Here is a 21477-nt window from a genome sequence, read left to right as displayed (position 1 = left end):
AGAAATTCAGGCTGCAGCTCCAACCTGAGAAAGAGCCTCTTGTTTCCTGAGGGCCAGGTATCCCTTGGGAAGTGCACAATCAGAGGAGGGGAGGGGATGTGCAAACAGCTTTGTTTCCACCTCTGGGTGAAGTGAGCATGAATCTACACTCTCAGACAGCAGGGAGTCTCTTCAGCCTCCCACTTCCCAGAAGTCCTGGGGCCTTAGTAGTCTTCTTGTATGCAGAAAATGTTATTTACTATGGGAATTTGATCAGAGCAATGCACTTTCTTTACTTAATCTATATTTCAGTTGTAATTCTCTCACAACTAGGAGTATGTCCATGAGGACTTGGGACCTAAAAGAAACCAGGTTCAGGAAGGTTAGGTGACTTGCTCAAAGGCTGTGCAAGAAGCAGAACAAGACAAAGTACCTGCCAAATGTCACTCTCCTGCTCAAGTTTGGTTTCACTGTGAGGCAGACAGGCTTGAAGAATGAGATGATGGACTCACACTCCACCTAAAGAGCCACAGGCTGCCCTCTCTCTGGATAGTGCTTTCAGGTTTTGTCTTGTGGCTACACACTACAAAGGGGCTCCCTGACCCCTGCCTCACTCATTCTGCTGAAGGCAGGTTTCACAATGCCTCAGCCCCACATTCTGTGACTCAGCTGTTAGCCTGGTCAAGGCTATGGTGGTTTAAATGAGAAACGTGCTACAGAGCCCTGGCTACTTGAACACCTGGTCATCAGCTGGGAGGTTTAGGAGGTGTGCCCTTGCTAGAGGGAGTGTGTCACTGGGGGCAGGCTTTGGGAGGTCACAGCCTTCTCTACTTCCAGTTTGTGCTCTCTGCTTCCTGCTCCTGCCACCACTCCCCCCTACCATGATGGACCCTATTCCTCTGGAACCGTGGGACAATAAGTAAGCTTCTTTTGCTTACAGTGTTTTCTTACAGCAGCAGACAAGTAACTAATACACAGGCCCTAGGTTCTAGCGTGAGCAACTGTGCTAACACACTGAGTCTAGACTTTGTCTTTCCTCCTCTGGATGCTGAGTTCCTATTCTGGCAACCTGGTGTTGCTCACTGTCTGAGGTTTGGTCCCTACGATGGGACTAAGACCCTGGATGCCTGGCCCACACTGGCTGTTGCTAAGAGCTGCTGTCCTGGCTTGGTTACCACAGTTGTTTCTTATCCTGTTAAGATCTCTGATGGCAGTTATGCTCACAGTGTTCTGCTGCCACACACTTGAATTTCTCAGTCTGCATGCTGGGATATCCTAACACCCTCAGCTAACTTGCTACTACAGAAAGCCGGGGGAGGCCATCAGGACCCATGGTGCCTTCCAGGCCTGGAGCTCTTTCCTGAAGACATAATTTAGAGTCAACTGAAAGCAGAAGATGCCCTTGGGTGCACGAGGTCCTCTTTCCTGCACATTGACCCAGCTGTCTCATGGCAGGGTCAGATAAAAGGGCTGGGGAAGAGGCTTATTCCTCCATAATGGTTGCTGGTCCCCTGGGAAGCCTCGAACAACAGCCCACTTAGAGGCATCTCTCTAGCAAGGCAGTGCTTCTCAAGTGAGAGTAGATGTAAACAGGAAAGCTCTGGACACGACTAACAAGACACTCATCTGTCCTATGCGGAGTTACTGCAGATAACTTCCCCGATGGCTGAAATCACAAGCCAAAATGGCGGACTCATGGTGCCATCTCTTGTCTCCTGAGTTGATCCTGTAGGATGTGGGGTGAGAAGGAGGGTCCCTGATCCCTGATCTACCTTCTACAGCTCAGTACTTAGGGTATTGTTGTTTTTTGTTTGTTTGGGTTTTCAAGACAGGGTTTTTCTGTTTAACAGCTCTGGCTGTCCTGGCTGAGACCAGGCTGGCCTCAAACTCACAGAGATCCCCTTGCCTCTGCCTCCCAAGTGCTGGGACTGAAAGTGTGTACTACCATGCCCTACCATTAAGGGTATTTAAAAAAAGAAAAGGTTTATCTTTGTGTATGTGTCTCTGTGTCTGTCACACAAGTGTGGGTGTCCAGAGAGGGCATTGGGCCCCATGGAGCTGGAATCAAGGGTGGCTGAATGGGGTATGGTTCTGTGGGGAAGTGCTTGCTGCACAAGCTTAAGGACCCATCCCCAGCACCCATGTAAAAGCCAGGAGAGACGACATACACCTGTAACCCCTACAGGGCATGACTGGCACCTGTAGGTCCCCCCCCAACACACACACAGTGGGCCGTACCCCGGGCAGCAAGCCAGGCAAGAAACATAAGAGAAGACATGGGACTGGGCCCTACCTCCTGACAGCCTTCCCCTCAGAATACAAAGAGCTGCTAGGGGATAGAGGCTGAGCCTCAGCTGAAACTGGAACCCAAACCTGTCTGCTTCAAGCCCACTGGACTGTGATGGTTCTTGGGAAACAGTGATATCTTATTGTTGGGGCGGTCTGCTTTCCAGCCTCAATTACAAGTGCCACCAGTCACTCACTCTTCCCAAACATCTGACAAATCAGAGAATGTCCTTTATCCTTTGAAGGTCACATGGTGGGATCATGACAGGAAATAAAAAAGGAGAGTGAAGAGGGGCCAGTCTCCACCTATGGGCTCACAGGAAGTAGAATGCAGGAGAAGAGAGGAAGCTGGCTAGAGAGGGTGGAGCAGAAAGACCCAAGGCAGACTGTAGCTGGAAGATGGTGGGAGACAGGAGACTGACTCCCCTCTAAGAGAGTGATGTCAGCACTTGGCAGGGCAGAAACACACCCAGGACCCACTGAAGGTGATAGGCAGGTAAGAGCAACCTCCTCCACCCTTCACAGCTTCCTGAAGACTGAGTAAGCTTGCCAGGCATGGTGCTGCAAGCCTTTAGTCCCATGTACTGGGTCCTGTGCAGAAAGTTTCTTCATTGCTGTCCCTAGAAGTCTGATGGGATTAGAAGGGGTGGTTTTGTAGGGCCCCTTCCGGGTCTTTTGGGGAGAACAATGTTCTGCTCTCTTCTAGCCCTCCCACTAGCCCCATTCTCAGTTTTCAGCTCCTTCCCATTCCTGGCTGTGCTTCTGTAAGATGCTTACATTTGTAGAAATCTCCTGCATGGTGATTTTCTCTCACTGTATTTATTTTTGGCATTTTGAGATACAGTCTTCACTATGTAGCTCAGGATGGTCTTTAACTCTCAACCTCCTGAGTGCTGGTATTAGTCTTTGCTGAGTTTGCCACTAGGTAATTAAGTGCCATGGGGAGTTCTTCCTTCTTTGGGCTTCATACATATGGGCTTATACATATGAAAGATGGTAATAAGGATCATTTCTCTCCAACCTTCCCACCCTGCCTTTGGTCTGGGGATTAAATCTGGGGCCTTGTGCATGCTAGGCAAGTGCTCTGCCACTGAGCAACAAATCACTCCAGCCTCCAAATAGCTACAGTTCAAAAGGACAAACATGGAAACATAACAAAATATTAGCTGTGGGTATCTTGGGATGGTGGTGTCTCCCCTCATTTTGAAATCTACAAATTATGTATGAGTCGCAGATACCACCTCTGGGACAGGTAAGTAAGTGGTTACAAGTCTCTCCAGTCTCCTGCCCGAGTGTCTTGTGTAACTTTACATTCTGAGGTGGGCAGATGAGGCAAGGCTGACACCTGCTCCTGATGAAGGCCCCTCCTCCCCCATGAGATTCTGGACAGCAGCCCCAGCTCCTCTGGGACAGCGCACAGGCTAAGTTTCCAGTTCTCCTCTAAAGGAAAGGCATCTCCTGGCCTTCTGAAAAGATGGAACCTGAGATCCCAGGAGTACCAGAGACAAAGGACCCATACCCGCTCAGTGACGCCTGATGTAATTTCTAGCCAGCAAACGACAGCCACCTGGTCTGAGCTGGGCAGCATCCCAAGCCCTCTTGAGTCACTCTACCTCCCTTGCTACCATCTCTCTAGCTGTCTGCTTTTCCTCTTTCCCTTTTGGTTGGAGACTAGGCCCTTCCTTCTGTATGCTTCCTTCCTGCTGCTATGTAGACAAGTGTCCATGTAAGAATGGAGTCTGTGACCCTGGGTCTAGCCACTACAGAGTTACCTGGTCCAAACCACACAGGAATGGGTAAGAGGATTGGAGCCAGCTTCCAGGACAAATGTCTCCCAGCCCAGAACTCTAACCCTTCTTGCACAATCAAGCTATGTTCAGCCCTAGCTACACAAGCACCTCCACATCAGTACTTATAAAGCCAAGGCAGCTCCTGTGTCCAGCTCATCAGCGGACAAATGTTTGACGGCCACTACCTTCCACATTTTTGTTTTTTCAGTCAGGGTTCCATTGTGTAGCTCTAGCTAGCCTAGAATTTGCTATATAGAACAAGCTGGGCTGTAACTCACAGAGATCCACCTGCCTCTCTCTCCTGAATGCTGGGATTAAAGGTGTGTGCCACCATGCCTGGCTACCTCCACATTTTTATGCTGGTGTAGCTGCTTGCTTAAAGGTAAAGGAATGCTGTATGATTTTTTTCAGTCTTTTCTGCCTAGTCTATGGCACAGCAGCAACTTAGGGTGATGATGGATGATGGCCACTGGGCTGTTATGCTCAGATCCTATCAGTCGGCGGATCTGGCACCCCTGGTACTCCAGCAACAGTCCCTCATCCCTGAGCCATGGCCCCGGGCTGGGCAGCCATAACTCAGCTCCTTGACCAGCATATACTGCCTTGCTCAAGAGCTCAGACTATGATGACCCTGTTGTATGAGAGGGTCTCTCTTATGGACAGGGAGACTGCTTCCAAGCATGGGGAAGGCCAGGCCACACAGGAAAAAGATCTGAGCAGTCTATACCATTGGGCTTCAGAAAGTACATGGCAGAGGAGGGAACCTCTTCTAAATTGACAGATGACAGCCAGAGACCTGGTGCCAGTGAGTACCCCTCTGCTGGTCCCCCTACCCTCTCCTTACATGGAGGAGTCCTGAGGCTCAAGGATAGGACGGCAGACTGCTCAAGGTTATGTCCACATCAGAGCCAACACAGAGCCAGAACCCAGCCTCTGGTTCTCAGGCCAGAACACCTCACCTATAGGTTTGGCCTGCTCAGGTGAGCTGCTTAGGCTAGCAATTTTTCTAGTACCATTTCCCCGCTTTTTCCTAAAAACTCATTAAATACAAAATTACTCTTTAAATGAACCTTAAACAGAATTACAGTAGCCATCTACTATATCTTTATGGCTTACAAAGCATTTTCATATCACTTTGGGGGGTTAATTTGCCCAATTCTCCAATACGATATATTAGTTTTTCCTTGTCTCAACTTGGGATCTTAACTGGAGTGATTAGGGCTCTATTGGGCAGTGCAGCTAGAGCAGGAGTCCAGGCTTCCTAATGCCAGTTTATCCTGCCACTTCTGCAAGGACCCTGGATGCAGGGAAAGATGCTCTCCCCAAGATGCAGCACTCAGCCCCCCTACCCCAGCCCCAGCAGTTGGGAGAGAAGAATCCCAGGAGGAGCAGGAAGGAAAGGGAGGAGCTCCATCACCTACAGGTCACTCTGCAAAGGACGGTGCAGTCACAGTGGCAGAAGCAGAAGCAGTGAAAGGTCCACTCCCTGCTGACCATTACGGGCAGGACTCCTCGGCACAGTCTGCGAGGTGCCTTTCGCATCCTGGCCACTTACCTCCTCTTCCTCAGCCGCCTGGCTGGTGCAGTGGTAACCGATATGCTGTCCTGTGGGCAAGTGGGCTTCACTTTGTCAATCTTTAATGAAGCTTCCCAGCTAACCTATCAGAACCCTCCTGGCTACCTGATTCCAGCATGCTCCATGGGCCCTGAGGGACTGTGCAGACCCCTTCTGTTCACAGGCCTCAGGGTTACCAGGTGTCTGTCTGAAGGGACTTCCTGTGCCAGCTCTCCTCTTACCTGATGGAAGCAGGGTATGAGTGCAGGGAGAGGGGATAGGTGAGCAGTCAGATGAATTCCTGATTACTGTGCAGTTTTGTCACTGGCTTTTCCCTGGCCCTCCTTAGGCCTCTTGGTCCTTTGTCACCATTACATTTGCCTTTTCTCCTTTCCTTCCTGAGGTCTTTCTCAGCCTTAGCAGCTCCAAGGTGTATACAGGATTGACTCCGCAAACTGCCAGCAAGCATTCATCTCTCACACTGCACTGCCACCCGGTGCTGTCCCCAACCAGTACCAATGAACACTCAGCCATGCCTTAGTGCTGCCAGGCCTGTGAGTATAGTGACAGTGTCTTCTATGTGGCAAGCTGTTCCTGCTCCTTCTGTGCTTTGGTTCACAAGGACTGGCTCTGCAGGTGTTATAGTTGTGTCTTCAGGGTGTGACATGAGCACTGCTTTCCAGAGCAGAACTGCTGTGACGGCTACAGAACACCTTGCTGGCAGCTATGGCAACAAGACAGGCAAAACAGCAACAGCCAGGTTCATAGGAATAGTGGCAGGAGGGCTCACCAGGGCCTGAGATGCCAGACATCACTCCCTCCTACCCTCTAGCTGATCCTGCTCCTTGAGGGGTGTGGGGGCATTTTAACTGTCATGTTGACACAACCTAGAATAATCCAGGAAAAACAGTCTTGCAGAGGTCCAGAAGAGGAGAAAGCTAGTTGAGAGCAAGCAAGGATGCATTTATTCTCTCTCCACTCTAGAATGTGGCTGTGACCAGGCTTGGGTTCCTGCTTTGATGTCCCTGAAGGGATGATCTGTAACTCTGTAAGTCAAACAGCCCCCTTCTCTCCTAGGTGGCTTCTGGCCAGGGTGTTTTATCATAGCAACAAAAACGCAACCACAACAGGGGTGCCATGGCATATAAAGAGGGAGAAGGTCAGCTGGGTGCTTGGCACTTTTTGGAGATGCAGTTGTTTTTTAATCCCCCAATAACCTCACTGATCTATTACGGTGGACTTGGCTGGAGCCAGCCAGGACCCTCTGTCTGGATGATTCCAGGGTGAGAACTAACAAAACAGCAACTCTGTACTTCATCACCTTCCTTTACTACCCAGGGGGCTGAGGCAATTGCTTCCTTTTCTCTCCTCCTTCTCCACTGTTGGCTTCTCTGAGTAGCCTAAGTCACTGCTTGCTAGCAACAGTGTGGACTCCTGGTCAGTCAACCTTCTCTGTACCCGAGCCCTCCAGGGTAGGGCCCGGTACAAAAACATACAGTGTACCCACACTCTATATGGGATACTGAAGTTTGCACTGTTTACAAGAAATGCTGATTTCCCCCACATTGTGATTTCTCCTGCTTTTGGTCTTTGCCATCTCTCTTGAAGTGCACGTTTTCTGGCTTTTCCAGATCTAAGCCTCTGGTGTTTTCATTTGGGGGACTTCCCAACACCTCTTGCTGGCCTCTTCTCAGGCTTGCATCCCTAGACCTGTGTTCATAGGTTGAAGATCAGAAGGCATAGTGCTTTCTCACCATTCCCTGAATAGGGACCTATAGAAATTCCTCAATGGTTCTCACAGGGTAGACCTAGTTTGGGATCTGAGGCTTCTTAAATTCCTAACCTAGCTTCTGCCTCTTCTCATTAGTGACCGTGCTGGCTAGTCTTATTTCAAGCTAGAGTTATTTGAAAGGAGGGAAACTCAGCTGAGAAAATGTTTCCGTAAGATCCAGCTGTAAGGCGTTTTCTTAATTAGTGATTGATGGGGGAGGGCCCAGCCCACTGTGGGTGGTGCCATCCCTGGCTGGTGGTCCTGGGTTCTATGAGAACAGACTGAGCAAGCCACGAGAAGCAAGTCAGTAAGCAGCCTCCATCTTCTTGCTTTGTTTAAGTCCCTGAGACACGTGGCAGGATTACAGGTGTGCACTGCCACACTTGGCGTGCATATGAACGTCTGCCTGCATTTATATGTCTGTGCACCGAGTGCCAGGAAGGTCAGAAAATGGCTTTGGATCTCTTGGAACTGGGGTTACAGATGATGGTGAGCCCCCATGAGGGTGCTGGGAATCAAACCTGGGTCCTCTGGAAGAGCAGCCAGTGCTCTTAACCACTGAGCCATCTCTCCAGCCCCCTTGGACAACTTTGTAACTGGTAAGCTTCTATTAATGTTTTAAGACCCACAGCAGGCATGGTGCTAAGGTGAAGGCACGAAGTGTCTCTAAAAGTTCATGTGTTGAAGGTATGGCAGTGCCATTGAGAGGTAGTAAGGGACAAAGTCAGAGCAATGTGTTATTAAGCTGTGAGGCCTAGATTGAGGATGTGTGTCATTGGTGTGCCCCACCTCTTCTTGGCCTCCATGAGGTGAATGCCCTCTTCTCCATGCTCTTCCACCACAATCTGTCTTATAGAACTGAGACTTCTGAAACCAACTGAGTCAAGCATCATTCCTCTTTAAGCTCCTTAAGTACTTTATCATAGTAACAAAACAAAACAAAACAAACAAAAAACTTCCACATGCCCACCTGTCTAAGGAGCCTGCTCATTTCCTTTGCCTGTACTCTAGGCATTTGCTCTAGGATTCTATAAGCCCCTAATTTCCTTCCATCACAGCACATGATGATATACAGCCACAAGTCTCTTTTCTTAACCTGGCTGTGAGTTTGGGGCCATTTCTAATTCACCTTGCTATAGAAAGCTACAAATCCCAAAACAGAAGCTCAGTAATTCACAGACGCTACTCAATTCAAAAAATGACACTGGGAGGTCCTAGGGGACAGGCACTGACACAAACTGATGCCCGGCTTATAATTGAGAGACAAGCCAGGCCATGAGAGATAACACATATGAAGAAAAATGAGAGGACTGTGGCAACTTGTCATAACAGACTAGCTCTCTGACTGGATGAACTTTAGGCAGAGTTCCCAGTGAAGTGAGGGAAGGAACTGTGACCTTAATGATCTACTCAGTGTGTAGGTCCCGAGTCAAGCCCTTGCATTTCTGGTAGGAGGCCAGCGCATCTTGATAAACATGGGCAAGGTGGAATTTTGAAAGGGAATTCAGAAAAGCAGCAAGGACCAGGGCATCTAGACCCTGTAAGGGCTTGGACTTCACTCTGAGCTAAGACTGAGGGCCCTGTGAGTTCTGAGTAAGATGTGACCAGTTTGTATTGAGCTGGAAAGATCTGCTTGCTGTGTGGAAAGAGACTCAAGTGGGCTAAACATAGGAGTAAGCAAATTGACTAGGTGGGCGTTATAGAAACCCAGGTGTTTTGAATGAATAGCTAGATGGATGAATGCAGGGAGCAGACAAGCAAGGCGGGCACAGGCCTCATGATCACATACCATACCTACTCTAGAAAGTGAAGGTTGCACCTCAAGTTCAGGACTTGTCTTTCTGAACCCTGGGAGATGGTTATTTACTACAATATCTGAGACGGCTCTTCAGACACAGAGCTGAAGTTGGCAGAAAAACAAAACAAAACAAAACAAAACAAAAAAACCCAAACAACTACTTATAAAATTATTGTTGTGTGGTTTTTATTTCTTTTGAGACAAGGATTCATTATGAAGTTCAGGTTGGTGTTAAACCCAAAGCAATCCTCCTGCTTAGTCTCCTAAGTGCTATGATCTAGGTGTGCCTTACCACACCAGGTTTGAAGTTATCCTGTAGGACAGAGATTATACATGCTATGAGAGCAAAGGAAAACAGACAAAAATGAATTCTCCACTCACATTCTTTGCCCATCAAGTGAAGTGTTCATAATTAGTCCCTGATGAAGGTGGGTTATTGTCAGGTAAGCAGTCTCTTTGGGAGGCAGTATGATGGGCAGAGGCCTGGAATGAACACTGAAGTTTTTCTCACTAGTGTAGCATTCAGCAAATTGTAGGATGCTGTAACCCTTTGTTTCCTCATTCTTAAAGTAGAGGCAATAATTCCTAACATCTCTATAGAACCCAGGAGAAACTATGAAGACAGAGGGAGGATAGGAGACTATACGATGGCAATGTGGGCAGAGAGGCTTTTTCCTTTCTGTAGGGACCTTACTATAGTCCCAGAGATGTCACACCAGCAATGTGAGCTCCAAAGGGACCAGGGGACACCAGGAACAACATAGATTGTGTATGAACGACGCTTCATTCCTTACAAGCCACACTCTTGTCTCCCTTAGTATAACTTGAGCCTCAAAAGAGCAACCACAAACTGGGTAAGCTGGACTCAGTGGTGCACTCCTATAATCCCAGCACTTAGGGAGGCAGAGGCAGGAGGATCTCTGTGAGTTCAAGGCCAGCCTGGTCTACAAAGCAAGTCCAGGATAGCTACACAGAGAAGGCCTGTCTCAAAAACAAAAACGAAGGGCGGGGGTGGTGGCAGCATTAGCTACTTTACATTTGTTTACCCATCCACTCATTTATTTATTATTTATGTGCATATGTATGGAAGTCAGAGTACAACTTTCAGGAGTTGGTTCTTTCCTTCCACCATTGTGGATCCTGGGGACTGAACTGTGGTTGTCAGGCTTGGCAGCAAGCACCTTCATCAACTAAGCCATCTGGTCAGCTCTTGCGTCTACTTTAAAGATAAGGGAAGTAAGACTTGGCACAGTAAGGGGCGTGGAGAAATGGATTGCTTTGGGTCCATAGTTGCTAAGTATAACAGAGTGTGCAACAATGCAGGCAGCTAGGGCATATAGGGTCCCCTGCTTCCCGTCTCTGCCCCTCCTCTTAGCTGCCTGTGTTGACTGTAGGTAGCTCATGTTGCCTGGCTGCTCTCCGAGTCCCAGGAGGACAGGAGTGCATCGGGGGGTATGCTCTGGATCCCTGTCTCACACTCTCATTGGGCATGTGGTGTTCCAGGAAGCTTGAAGCCACAATGGCATGTTGCCATTCATGTTAAGGAAGCAACATTGGTGCTGGAGGAAGAGGCAGCTTTTTTTTTTTTTTTTTCTCCTGGGATGTAAACTGTAGATGAGCCAGAAGCACTTTAAGGGAGAAGACCACAGCAGAACTGAGATGCTCAGAGATCAAGGGTTCCATGGAGGGCACAGCCTTTCCTCAGACCTTCATGTAAACTCCCAAGTCACCTACCCAGTCCCCAAAGAGACCTGTCCCCTATCCTATGCATTGTCACATTAGTGGGTGTTGATGCAAACTCCTGCTTTGTAAGGAGAGGGATTTCAAGCTGCAGTAGTGATTTTCAGGTGACAAAGAACTTGTACAATGCCTCCTGTTGCCCTCACAACACCCCTGTGAGGTAGGTTTGACAACTCATTTCACAGATGGAGAAGCAATTTTAGAAAGGTAAGTGTCTTGCAAAAGGTCTGGAGAACAGATCTGTCCTATGGGAGGTATGGAGGTTTCTGTGACCACAAATAAGCACTAGGGGAACCAGGAATGCTAAACATACAGGGTTATCCCTTTAAAGGGAGAGATGTCTCACCTGCTACCCACCAGAAGGCTGGGACCACACGTGGTTAATAGCCCGGGGACCCTTGTGCTGTCTATGTAGTCGAGACCACCAGATCCTCCCTGAGACCCTTATCATGAGCTTCTTCTCAATCTATGAACCTATCTTTATAAAAGATGTCACATGTACTTTACAAAGAGTTTTGATGTAGTTACATCTTGAAGCTTGTGTATATAGGAATGAATTAATTATCATCAGGAAAGTTTACACCAAATTGTGCTGTGCTTAAATGTGCCTAAACTAAATTACTCAGAGTCAGACTCCTGAAGTTTGAACCAGCACCAGCTACTTAGCCATGTTGGACCGAACTACTTTCGTATCTCCCACAGACTGTTCCTCTGCCGGCCACGGTGGCCGCAGAGACCCATGCTCTGTCCAGGTCTGCATCCGAAGCTCCTTTTGCAGCTCATACACCTCATGGTGACAGGTCCTTCACCAGGGCTGCTTCTTGTTTTGAGGTGGTGTGCTTCTTGGTTTGGGGTGGTGCTCAGCAGGCCAAGGTGACGGGTGCGATTTCTGTGTGAGACAATTCCATTGACCATGTCCCTCAATCACAGATAGCACCCCTCACCTTGAGCCCGGTTTCACAGGTGGCAAATGGTGCTCGTGATTCAGGAGCTTCATCGTGGTCTTCAGAAGAAGGCACAGTGGCAGGACTGTGGAGTATGTGCCACAGGGTGCAGAATATGACACAGGAACACATAGTGAACCTGCTTCTTCCCTCCCTCTGCCCCTCCCTCCCACCTTCCCTCCCTCCCTCCTTCCCGAATACACCACAAACACTTGCATGCCCGTCTCTTTAGGATGAAGATAATATAGACATGGAAGGCAGGGCATTTGCACCAGAGAGCTCATAGGCTAGCCCAGACAACCAATGGTTCTGGCCAATGGAACAGCAGCAGTGTATTCATGGCCAGAGAAAGGATTCAAGGTTCTCTGATCACGTGGGACAGAGTAACAGACAGAGCAATACAAAAGACAGGTCACCAGCAGGAGAGAGCACTGGGCCAAGGTATGAAGTAAATCAAAGGCAGTGTGCACTGTGGAGGGCTGTGAAGAGCAGGTCTTAAGAAGCGCTGGCAGCCAGGCCAGATGGATGCTTGGCCCTTGTCCGGAAAGTGAAGGAAGAGGGACTTACACTTCAGGAGAGGGACAGTAAAGTATATGGGACCGAGGGAGGAGGTAGGAGACCATGAGATAAGAGTTCTGGGACACACCCAGTGCGCACACTTCCTCCCCAAATATGGTCTGAGGCACCTGAAGCTGAGTTAAGGACTAGGAGTTAGTAAATTAACGCCAGCATACCACACCTGGTCCTGGCTTGCTCCCCAAGCCTGGTTAGGGTGTATTGAAGGCTCCTATATCAGATATCATTCTGGATTTTGAGGTTCTAGGGATAAACAGGACCATTTTTAAATTTCCAGACCTGACTGAATCCATGTGCTGGAACTGTGCTGTGCCAAGTGTCAGGATAGAGGCAAAAGAAAATAGCGCCATGGGGCACATTGGGGAGAGTGAGGAACTATGGAGTCTGAATAGGTCAGACAGGTGAGGAGGGAGAAGGAAGGGGTCAGGGTGGGGAAGGCGCAGCGGGAGCAAAGTGTGAAGGACATGTGTATTGTTGGCACGGAGTGGTACACAGACCCTGCTTCCCTTTAGTGAGGTTGGTGGACAAGCACACGGTTCCGCCTTTATGGTGTGGCCACTAGGGGGCAGGGCAGACAGGGCGACATGGAAGCCCCTGAACAAAGCCCTGGGAGGAGGTGTGACCTCAGCTCTAAGCAATCAATAGCCCCACAGCCAGGGAGATGCAAAAACATTTCAGGAGTCCTATCTCTTTGAGGGAAAAGTTTGATGATTTCTAGCAAGATAAGGTTTGTGAGAAGCAAAAGTGAGGCTGACTTTAAGAATCTCTAAGGCTTTAGACTTCTCCCAGCTCCACAGTGAGGATATAGACCATCCTAGTCACAAAGCATGCTGCAGCCAGCGGGCCACTGGGCCCTGGGGGGAGGAGGGTTGGGCTTGATAAGGCCTGCTGTATCTACCTGAGCCTGGCTTGAGTTTGGAGACCTGTCTTTAGCTTCGGATTTAAGAGGCGCTACTTCCGGGCAAAAGTGATTGAGCATATCCACCTTAAAATCACCCTTGCCTGGTAACTGTTACGTGGAGTTTTGTAGCTGGCCCACCTGTCCTTGCACTACCTAACCTTGTCCTCTACGTCATCTTACCTCACTTCCTTAACCCTGCCCCCTGACCCAAACCAAAAAAAAGGACAGCTTTATTCAATAAACTGAGTTCCTGCTTCGACAGGTCTCCTGGCTCGGTGGTGTTTCGTTCCCTGGGGCATCCGGGGAGGTCCGGGCCGTCACCATCCTGCTCAGCCACGGAGCGTGTCCAGCTGGACTGGCCACCCTCCTCTCAGCTCCACCTGCCGGATATCGACCCGGCAGACTGGTGCCCCGTGTGAGGATCCTGCTCGACGGAAGAACGCTGACGGGCCAACTGGTCTGCGGGTGCGTGTACCCCATTAAATATGGGGCAGTCCTCTTCATTTCAGAAAAAGTAGGGGTTTCAATCTGCTTGAGAGACGGCTGTGCAGATAAGCTTATTTCCTACAGTTGGGTTTTGCAGGGGCAGTGCCTCACCAGGTTGGGGTGAGGGTTTTCTAATAAATCTTTTACCTCAAGCAACTGCGTAAGGCAGTGGCGGAGGATGAGCCCAATTCGCCTTGGGCTGAGAGCATCCTTGAGGGGCTGACGCATCAGTCGTGCACTACACGAGACTGGATGGACCTTTCTACAAGGAGGAAAGCAGGGTCCAGGGGGAACGCAACCAACGAGCTAACCCCAGGTGCCTATCACTTAGGGAATGCTTTCGGGCACAGCTGACCAATATTCCACAGGCCTCCAACAGGCCGCTCTCCCAGCCCCTAATCAGGAGCAGGTTAGAGCGGCAGGCTTGGCGGCCTGGAGGAAGCTAGATGAGGGGTCTCTAATTTGGCTCACCTGGAAGAGGCTCACCAGTCCTCTTACAGTCAGTTTGTGAGCGGTGGGGAGGAGTGTTTCCTCACACCTTCCTGTGACACTCCTTTCCAGCTGGCACAGAATTATTGCCTCTCTTAGTCTCTTCTAGACTCTTCTGACTATGGCTGCCCTCTTCCCTTCCCACTCTGGAGTTGAGAGACCAAACAGCCCTGGTTTCCTAGCTGGAGACTCTCCTGTTTCCCCACTGCCTCCAAGTCCTTTTAGCTTCTTTTCTCCTACCACCTGGGCCAGGCAGGGAAAGGCAACTAACAACCACTGAACTGTAACCACAACTCCAAAATCCAGTGGGGTCCCCACTCAAAATCTTCCCCTCAAATTCCTCACAAGAAGCAAACTGTTTCGGGAATTCTTACAGACGTGGACAAAAACAAAAGGGGGAATCATTACCCCCACGTGATTAACTGAAAAAGGCATTTATTTTAAATATTTGAATATTTAATATTAATTTTCAATATTTTAAATAAAAATGGGCAATTACAGCCATTAGTGGGATGCTTTGGGATGTTAAGGGGAAGATACAATTGTGTTTTATATCAGTCAGTTCTGTTGTGAGGTCAGAAAGGATGAACACGTGGAGAAGGAGAGCACATATACCAGCTTTTTGGACAAGTTCTTTAGTAGGAAGGAAGATTCTGAAATGCAAAACTGAGCTGGTTAAGGAAGGGAAGTGTAGGGCGAGAGGACGGGAGGCAGGCCTTCTGAGTGGCAGTGGGGAGTTCTTCCTGAGCAATCACTCCCTGGTTCCCCACTCAACCTCTCCCGACCTTTCAATGGGGGACTGCTTTTGGGACTGGCTTTCATGGCCTCCTGCCCTATATTCTTCCTCTACTCAGACCCTTACTTCTCTTCCTTCTCCTACTTACCCTTGGGCCATTCATTCTTAACAAGCTTGTACAGTTTATCCAGCAGAGGTTAGAGGCAATTAAGCTACATCAAGTAGAACTACATTATCATCCGTTAGCTACTCGGGAATCCAACTCTGCCTAGGCCCAGGCATCTTCCTAGAAAAGACCCTCCTCTGTCCTCCATCTGACCAATGATGGGTAAGACCCCAGACATGCTGGGGCATCCTAAGGCAGGCCCTGGAGGAGCTTCTGACAAGCTGGCTACATGGTACTCAATGATGGGTACAAGGGCCATGTCCACTGTCAAATAAAAAAAAAGGGGGAAATGTTAGGCTTGATAAGGCCTGCTATAGCTACCTGAGCCTGGCTTGAGTTTGGAGACCTGTCTTTACCTGCCGGATACCGATCCTTCGGGGGTGTGTGTGTGTGTGTGTGTGCGTGATGACCACCAGGTCTTAACACCCAGGATAGGGCATTACCTGCCAGTCTGCAAATGAAAAGGATGCACTGTCCTGTTCTGAGAGGTCACTTTCTGTCACCTCAACTGGCCCAGAATGGACTGTTCACCAAACTGTGAGATTTCTCTTCCTTTTCCTTTCCCTTCCTTCCTTCCTTCCTTCTTTCTTTCTTTTTCTCTTTCAGAGTCTTGCTACATAGCATCAATAGAGCAAAGCTATATTGGTCATTTCAAGGTGGGTCCCTGGCACTCCTCAGACAACCAGTGTGGAATTAGCCTAATCTAATCTTAAACCTGCAGCCTTGCCTTTGACTGTTCATCCTCCTGCTCCTTTTCAGACCAGATCTAACATCCAGGGTTTTCCCAGGCTGCAGCTTCTGGCAGCAAGTTCATGCTTTGAAAGGAACTGTCTACTTCCACTGTGAGCTTGGACACACGAAGTGGCTAACCCGTAACTTCAGGCTGAGGCTGTTCTGCCCTTATTTGTCTTCAAAACTCCTGTCATTTTTATCTCCATGATCTCATTTCTGGCATCACAGTCCAGATGGGAAACTGAGGCAAGTCTTGCCCTGTCAGATGCCCTGTCAGCAGCAGCAACAGGTCTGCTCCCCTGTGAAATTCAATTTCACACCATTGTTGCACGCACTGTGACTCAGGCTCAAGGGTGCAAAAGTATCTCTAGTATACCCGCAAGAAGAGGTCTAAGTTCTGAATATGGTAGTCTTCCTCCTCAGAAGCACGTGTGGGCCCTGCACTACAGGTAAGGGGAAGGTCTGCTCACTAACAAGAACTAAAAGGGAAAAGATGTCCTGCACTTGCCTGCTTCCCAAAGCCCTGCCCAGTCCCGGACTCCAGGAGGAAAGGGCATTTCACACCCAGATTGCCTGGATAGTGTGAGAACCCTTGGGTATGGACCTAGTTTTAATCTACTTTGTGTAAGCCTCACCCTGGATTGCGCATTAGTTCTGTCACCTACAAAATGTGAACTTGAGGCAGGTAGGGAATATTTTAGTGGCCTGTGGCCCTGTTTGGTTTTGGTTTATGCACTTTTCTCTTGTAGTACTGCACCTGGAAAACTAGCTTATACTTGCATGCACTATGCACACATCCCCTCTCCAAGCAACGCACGTAACAACTTTAGAACCTTCTCAGAGCACCACCTGCATGACATCAGACTACATGTATCCGCCCCCGCCCCCAACAGTAGTATAAGTTCCTCTGCCATTTGTAGTCATCAAATTTGGATAAGTTTCTATATGAGTGTATTCCTAACATATCCAGATAGGTAAAAGAAAAGAGCTGCTCTGGCCTGAACTGGTTTTGACTGTATAGAGCAAAACTGTCTAGGTAAACTTTTAGGAAGAACTTGTATTTCTTATCTTATGCCAGTGCACAATTGGGTGTGCATATCATATCATCACATCAGATACACGATGAGACATGCACAGTAGAAAGTGATTATGTGATCTAGTCTATCAATCAAAACAGAACCACCCAAACTACACCCTTTAGAAACTACTTCTTCCTTTTGCTGTACCCCATAAGAGGAAGCCTCAGACAATGACTAGGGCCTCTGAGTGGCTCCTAGTGGCCTGCTGTCAATGTGTTCCCGAATGTACTGTGGACATACCCCTCTCTGAACAATGTACCTAACAACCCCAGAACCTCCTCAGAGCTTTGAACTGCACAGTGGCTTCGATTTAGATAAGTTATCTTGCTATTTTTTTCTTTTTTAACAAATCTGCGTGAGTGCTGATTTTCTAGTTCTCATGAACCTAGAGATACCTAACTACCGATAACAAACTTGGCTTCATGACACCTCAGGCCCCCTTTCCAGTTTCAACGTACAGACCCCATCTGTGACTGGACATCTGCCTTTGGAAATGTCAGCTTTGAGGGGAAGGAGGCCAAGTCCCACCATCTAGGTGCCCTGCTTTAAGGGCTATCCCAGCCCTGCTCTCCTGAAACAACTTTATTACAAGATGTCTATGGTGAGTCTTTGAGAGAACTAAAGTAGTCTGAGAGAATGCTGGATGGGAACAGAGTGGCTTAGGGTGGGGGAATGACCCTCAAGGACAATCTCCCTGGCACAAGGCATTACACAACAGTCAGGTCACATAACCACCACTAGTGCATGGCATTATGACCATCTGCAGATGTTGCAACATGCTCGGGGCCCAAGCAGCAAAACACAAAATTGAGGCAAGGCAGCTTGTTTCTTCCTACCATGCTATTCTCCTCTGATACGTTCTTTCTCACCCTGTTCCTTTTCCTCAGGATCATGTCAGTGGTTGGGACCAAATGCTTACCATGCTTCTTCCCTTTAAGGCTCAGTTTCCCCCACTGTGAGATGGGGCATTGCTAAGTGACAATGAAATGAATGCACAGATAGGGAACAAAGGAGGGAGTTTGATTTTACATAGCTTCTAGGCCAAGCAGTTCTCCAGCCTCTCAGAATTGAAGCCCTTCTCTATAACCAACATTTTAAAATGTCTCCTGTATTATCCTGAAATGCAATTCAAGGATTATATAACTGCTCTACATTGATCGGAAAATCTGGGTACCACCTTAAGAGTTCTGGAAAGGGAGGCAGAGAAGTCATCTATAATAAAGTATCCACTGTGTAGGTAAAAGGTCAGACACACCTACAGCAGGAGGCAGAATCAGAGAGCTGCTTGCACCTGCCCACAGACTGAAAAAATGTGGCTGCTGCAGACAGATTTGTTACAGGGAGTCATCTGGATGACTAAATTATCACAGTTACAACACTGGAGATAGGGTTTTCCAAAAGAAACCAACTCCCAGTAAAGTTACAAACAGAATCAAACAGTTTCTCTTTGATATAACTCACAGTTATATTCCTAGAAAGTTTAGTCCATTCTAGAACTGTTTACAACATCATAATCTTCTTAGAACAGAGTTAAGTCTGTTTTCTAGATGCATGCATTTGATCAGACAGGTGGTGAAGCAATTCTTCATGTGCAGGCCTGACCTGCATGCTGGAATGTGCTTAGCTGGCATGGCCTGCTAAGCCACATACTTTTAGCAAATACCTTTGTTTCTATGCTTTCCCTGTGGAATAATCTTCATCTACACCAACCCTGCCATTTTGGAGTCTAGAACATCAGTGACCATAAAGAAAAAAAAAAAGACAAAAGCCTGAACTTTGCGGTGCAGCAGTGGAGCTGGACTAGAACCCTGCCTGCTGCCTCCAGGACTCTGGAACACTGGATTCCTATTCACTCAAGTGAATTAAAAAGGGTCTCCCTGCTGCTGGAGGGTAAATCTGAGGTGGAGAGAAAACTGAGCAGGACAGAGTATGGAGGAACAATGGTAAAAACCTCTGCTTGGGGCTGTGCAAACCAACAGTGCAGGGCAGAGACAGTCTGAATTCTTTCTGGAGGTGGTCAGCAACAAGGCAGACAACTAACTCCAAAGCCCTCCTTGTTCTTCTCATTCTCCTCCAAGGGATTGAAACGATGGCATGAGCCACACTCATTGTCCCACCTGAGTTCTGACCCTCAACAGGAGAGGCCTTCCAGGGGCTGCAACATAGGCACAGCTCACCAAACCTGGACTGGCACTTTCCCTGACTCCTGAAAGCATAGTTGCAGAAGCATTGGACTTCAAAGCAGGAAAACCTAACTTTGACAGGCTATATCAAGAGCTGACAACTGTCTAGCTCATTTAAATGCATTTGTAGGATGCTGAGGCCCAGGAACCTCCAGTAAGTTGCTCAAGCCTTCCTTGGCTGGAATGCAGCAAACCAGAGCTCAAACCAAGCAGTGTGACTCCAAGCTGGGTCTATAGTCACCATACTCCATCGCGGTTAAGATGCCTGCCAACTGTAAGGCCACATCTGAGGCCAGCAAGACCATGATAGGCCTTGAAGGCCTTGTTCCTCCCTCCAAGCTGCTGCTGCAAAGGTACGAGGACGCCATGAGCACTGTAGTGCTCTGCTCAGGTGTGTTTGCTAGTCCCAATCAAGCCTTACAGGGTCGTCAGCAGCCATGCTTTCAGTTTCATCCAGCTGCTCTACACCTGGACCCAGGCCCCAGACACACTGCATTATGTTTTGCTTTTGTTTTTGATTTGACACACACGAGTTCTCCCTCTACTTCTGCAACAGCAGCTCCTCCTCAATAAGCCTTGCTTAATGCAGTCCTTGTCCTGAAGCTCACATGCCATTGCTGCTATCATGGCCTCCTTTACAGCCCAGATGGACAGTAACTTGTTTCCTTTTGTAGCCCCCAAGTACTTTGCACATACTTTTATTCTAGCACTTACTGCACAACACTTAAGTTAGCTAGTAATGAATCTGTGGACTCTAAAGTGCCTTGAGGGTAGGACTCTACTCACTCCTTAGCTACTCTGCCGAGCCAGTTTCTCAGCAGGTGTGTGTTCTGGGACATGGCCATCCTCCTTCCAACATATAACATTCCTCAAAGACAGAGGGGCTCAGGAGCACTTTAGTACAGACCTGCACTTCACAAAGGGCACATTATTCCCTCTTCCTCATTCTCAGTCATTACTATGAACCTCAAGTAACAGGCTTCTGAGGCTCTATATCATGTCAGCAGTGAAGCAGCCATGTCCAGATGCCAGGCAGCCCGAGCCGGGACACAGATGGAACAAGAGAGTCTAGCATCTAGTAAAGACAAAGCCCTGCTTACCTCCTTCTTGGGAATTCATGATGTTCAGGGCAAAGAGCATCGCATTGGAGAATGTGGTTGCTTCTTCCTTACTTGCAAAGTTTAAGCCATAGACCTGACGGGCATCTCGCCACTGATGGAAGGTGGGTGTTGCCTGATTGTACTTCAGCCCTTTCACGATTGAATAATTGATCACAACCTGGAGGAGAAAAGAGAGAAATACATGTAAATAAATAAAATGTAAGTGAGCTGGAGGGAGCTGCCACAGGGCAAAGACACTGTATCCTTTCAATCACGGGAGGGGGGTGGGGGAAGCAGGGGAGGTGGGGGGCGGGAATCTCAGAAGGGAAAGGGTGATTAGGCCATTTCAGACCACAAGTGAACAGCTGCAAAACTTGTTTAACTAGCAATGTTATTTCACTTAACAAGGTCTGAGCTGGGGTCAGGTTCCTTGGCTGTCTGGTCCAGACCTTGTCTCTTGGCTCTGCCCCTTAGGGGACCAATGCAGTTTTCTGAGGCTCAGTTTCTCCAACAATAATATGGAAGTAGTAATGCTGCCTTACTGATCTTGTAAGGATTCTGAAAGGATCTCCTGCTGCCAGCTATCTTATCTATACTTTATCCATATTTTCTAGATATGAAGCTCCTTAAGTCTTCTGCACTTTGGTCTCAGTTTCACACAGCCCTCAGCAGAGTGTTCAGAATTTATAAGAAATGATTTCTAGCGTCAAGGATGACTTGTAGAAATTAATGCATTACACAGACATACTGCCTCATTACTATCTTTGTTATTAATCAACAAAGGCACCATGCTCTGTCAGGTGCAGTGTAAAGCCAGTCAGGGAAAGAGAAGTCAAGACAGAAGTCAGACATTCAAGGGCCTGTGGTTGGCAGAGACTCAACAGCAGGCCTGCTGGTCTCTAGACCTTTGCTCTTCTGGACACGGAAAGAGAATGATTTCAGGCTGTTTAGTAAATGGCACTCCTTGAAGGCAGTAGTGGTCTGATGACACTCAGAGCTGCAGCCATCATTCTGCCGTGTGACCCTCCTCCTAAGAGTCTTCTTGCCTGTGCAGTAGGACAATATGGTGATGGTTTGTTGCTCTCTGACTGCTCATACTGCTGTACTGGATCAGGCAAAGTCAGAGAACAGCAATTACGGAGAATGTGTAGAACAGCATCACCCCA

The 21477-nt window shown here is 48.3% G+C and overlaps 1 protein-coding gene across 11 annotated transcripts in view; it reads right to left on the bottom strand.

Moving 5' to 3' along the window:
• Positions 1 to 21477, bottom strand: part of Evl (Enah/Vasp-like) — a 123654-nt gene that overhangs the window by 15044 nt on the left and 87133 nt on the right. For all 11 annotated transcript variants that reach the window (XM_021642576.2, XM_021642578.2, XM_021642572.2 and 8 more), the window contains one exon: positions 20312 to 20489. In XM_021642576.2, coding sequence (XP_021498251.1) covers positions 20312 to 20489 — 178 coding nt within the window. The remainder of the gene's footprint in view (positions 1 to 20311; positions 20490 to 21477) is intronic.

This window comes from Meriones unguiculatus, chromosome 7, assembly GCF_030254825.1.
Source record: "Meriones unguiculatus strain TT.TT164.6M chromosome 7, Bangor_MerUng_6.1, whole genome shotgun sequence".
NCBI lineage: Eukaryota > Metazoa > Chordata > Mammalia > Rodentia > Muridae > Meriones > Meriones unguiculatus.
The sequence above is the reverse complement of the archived record's forward strand: the minus strand, read 5'-3'. Positions and strand labels throughout refer to the sequence as shown.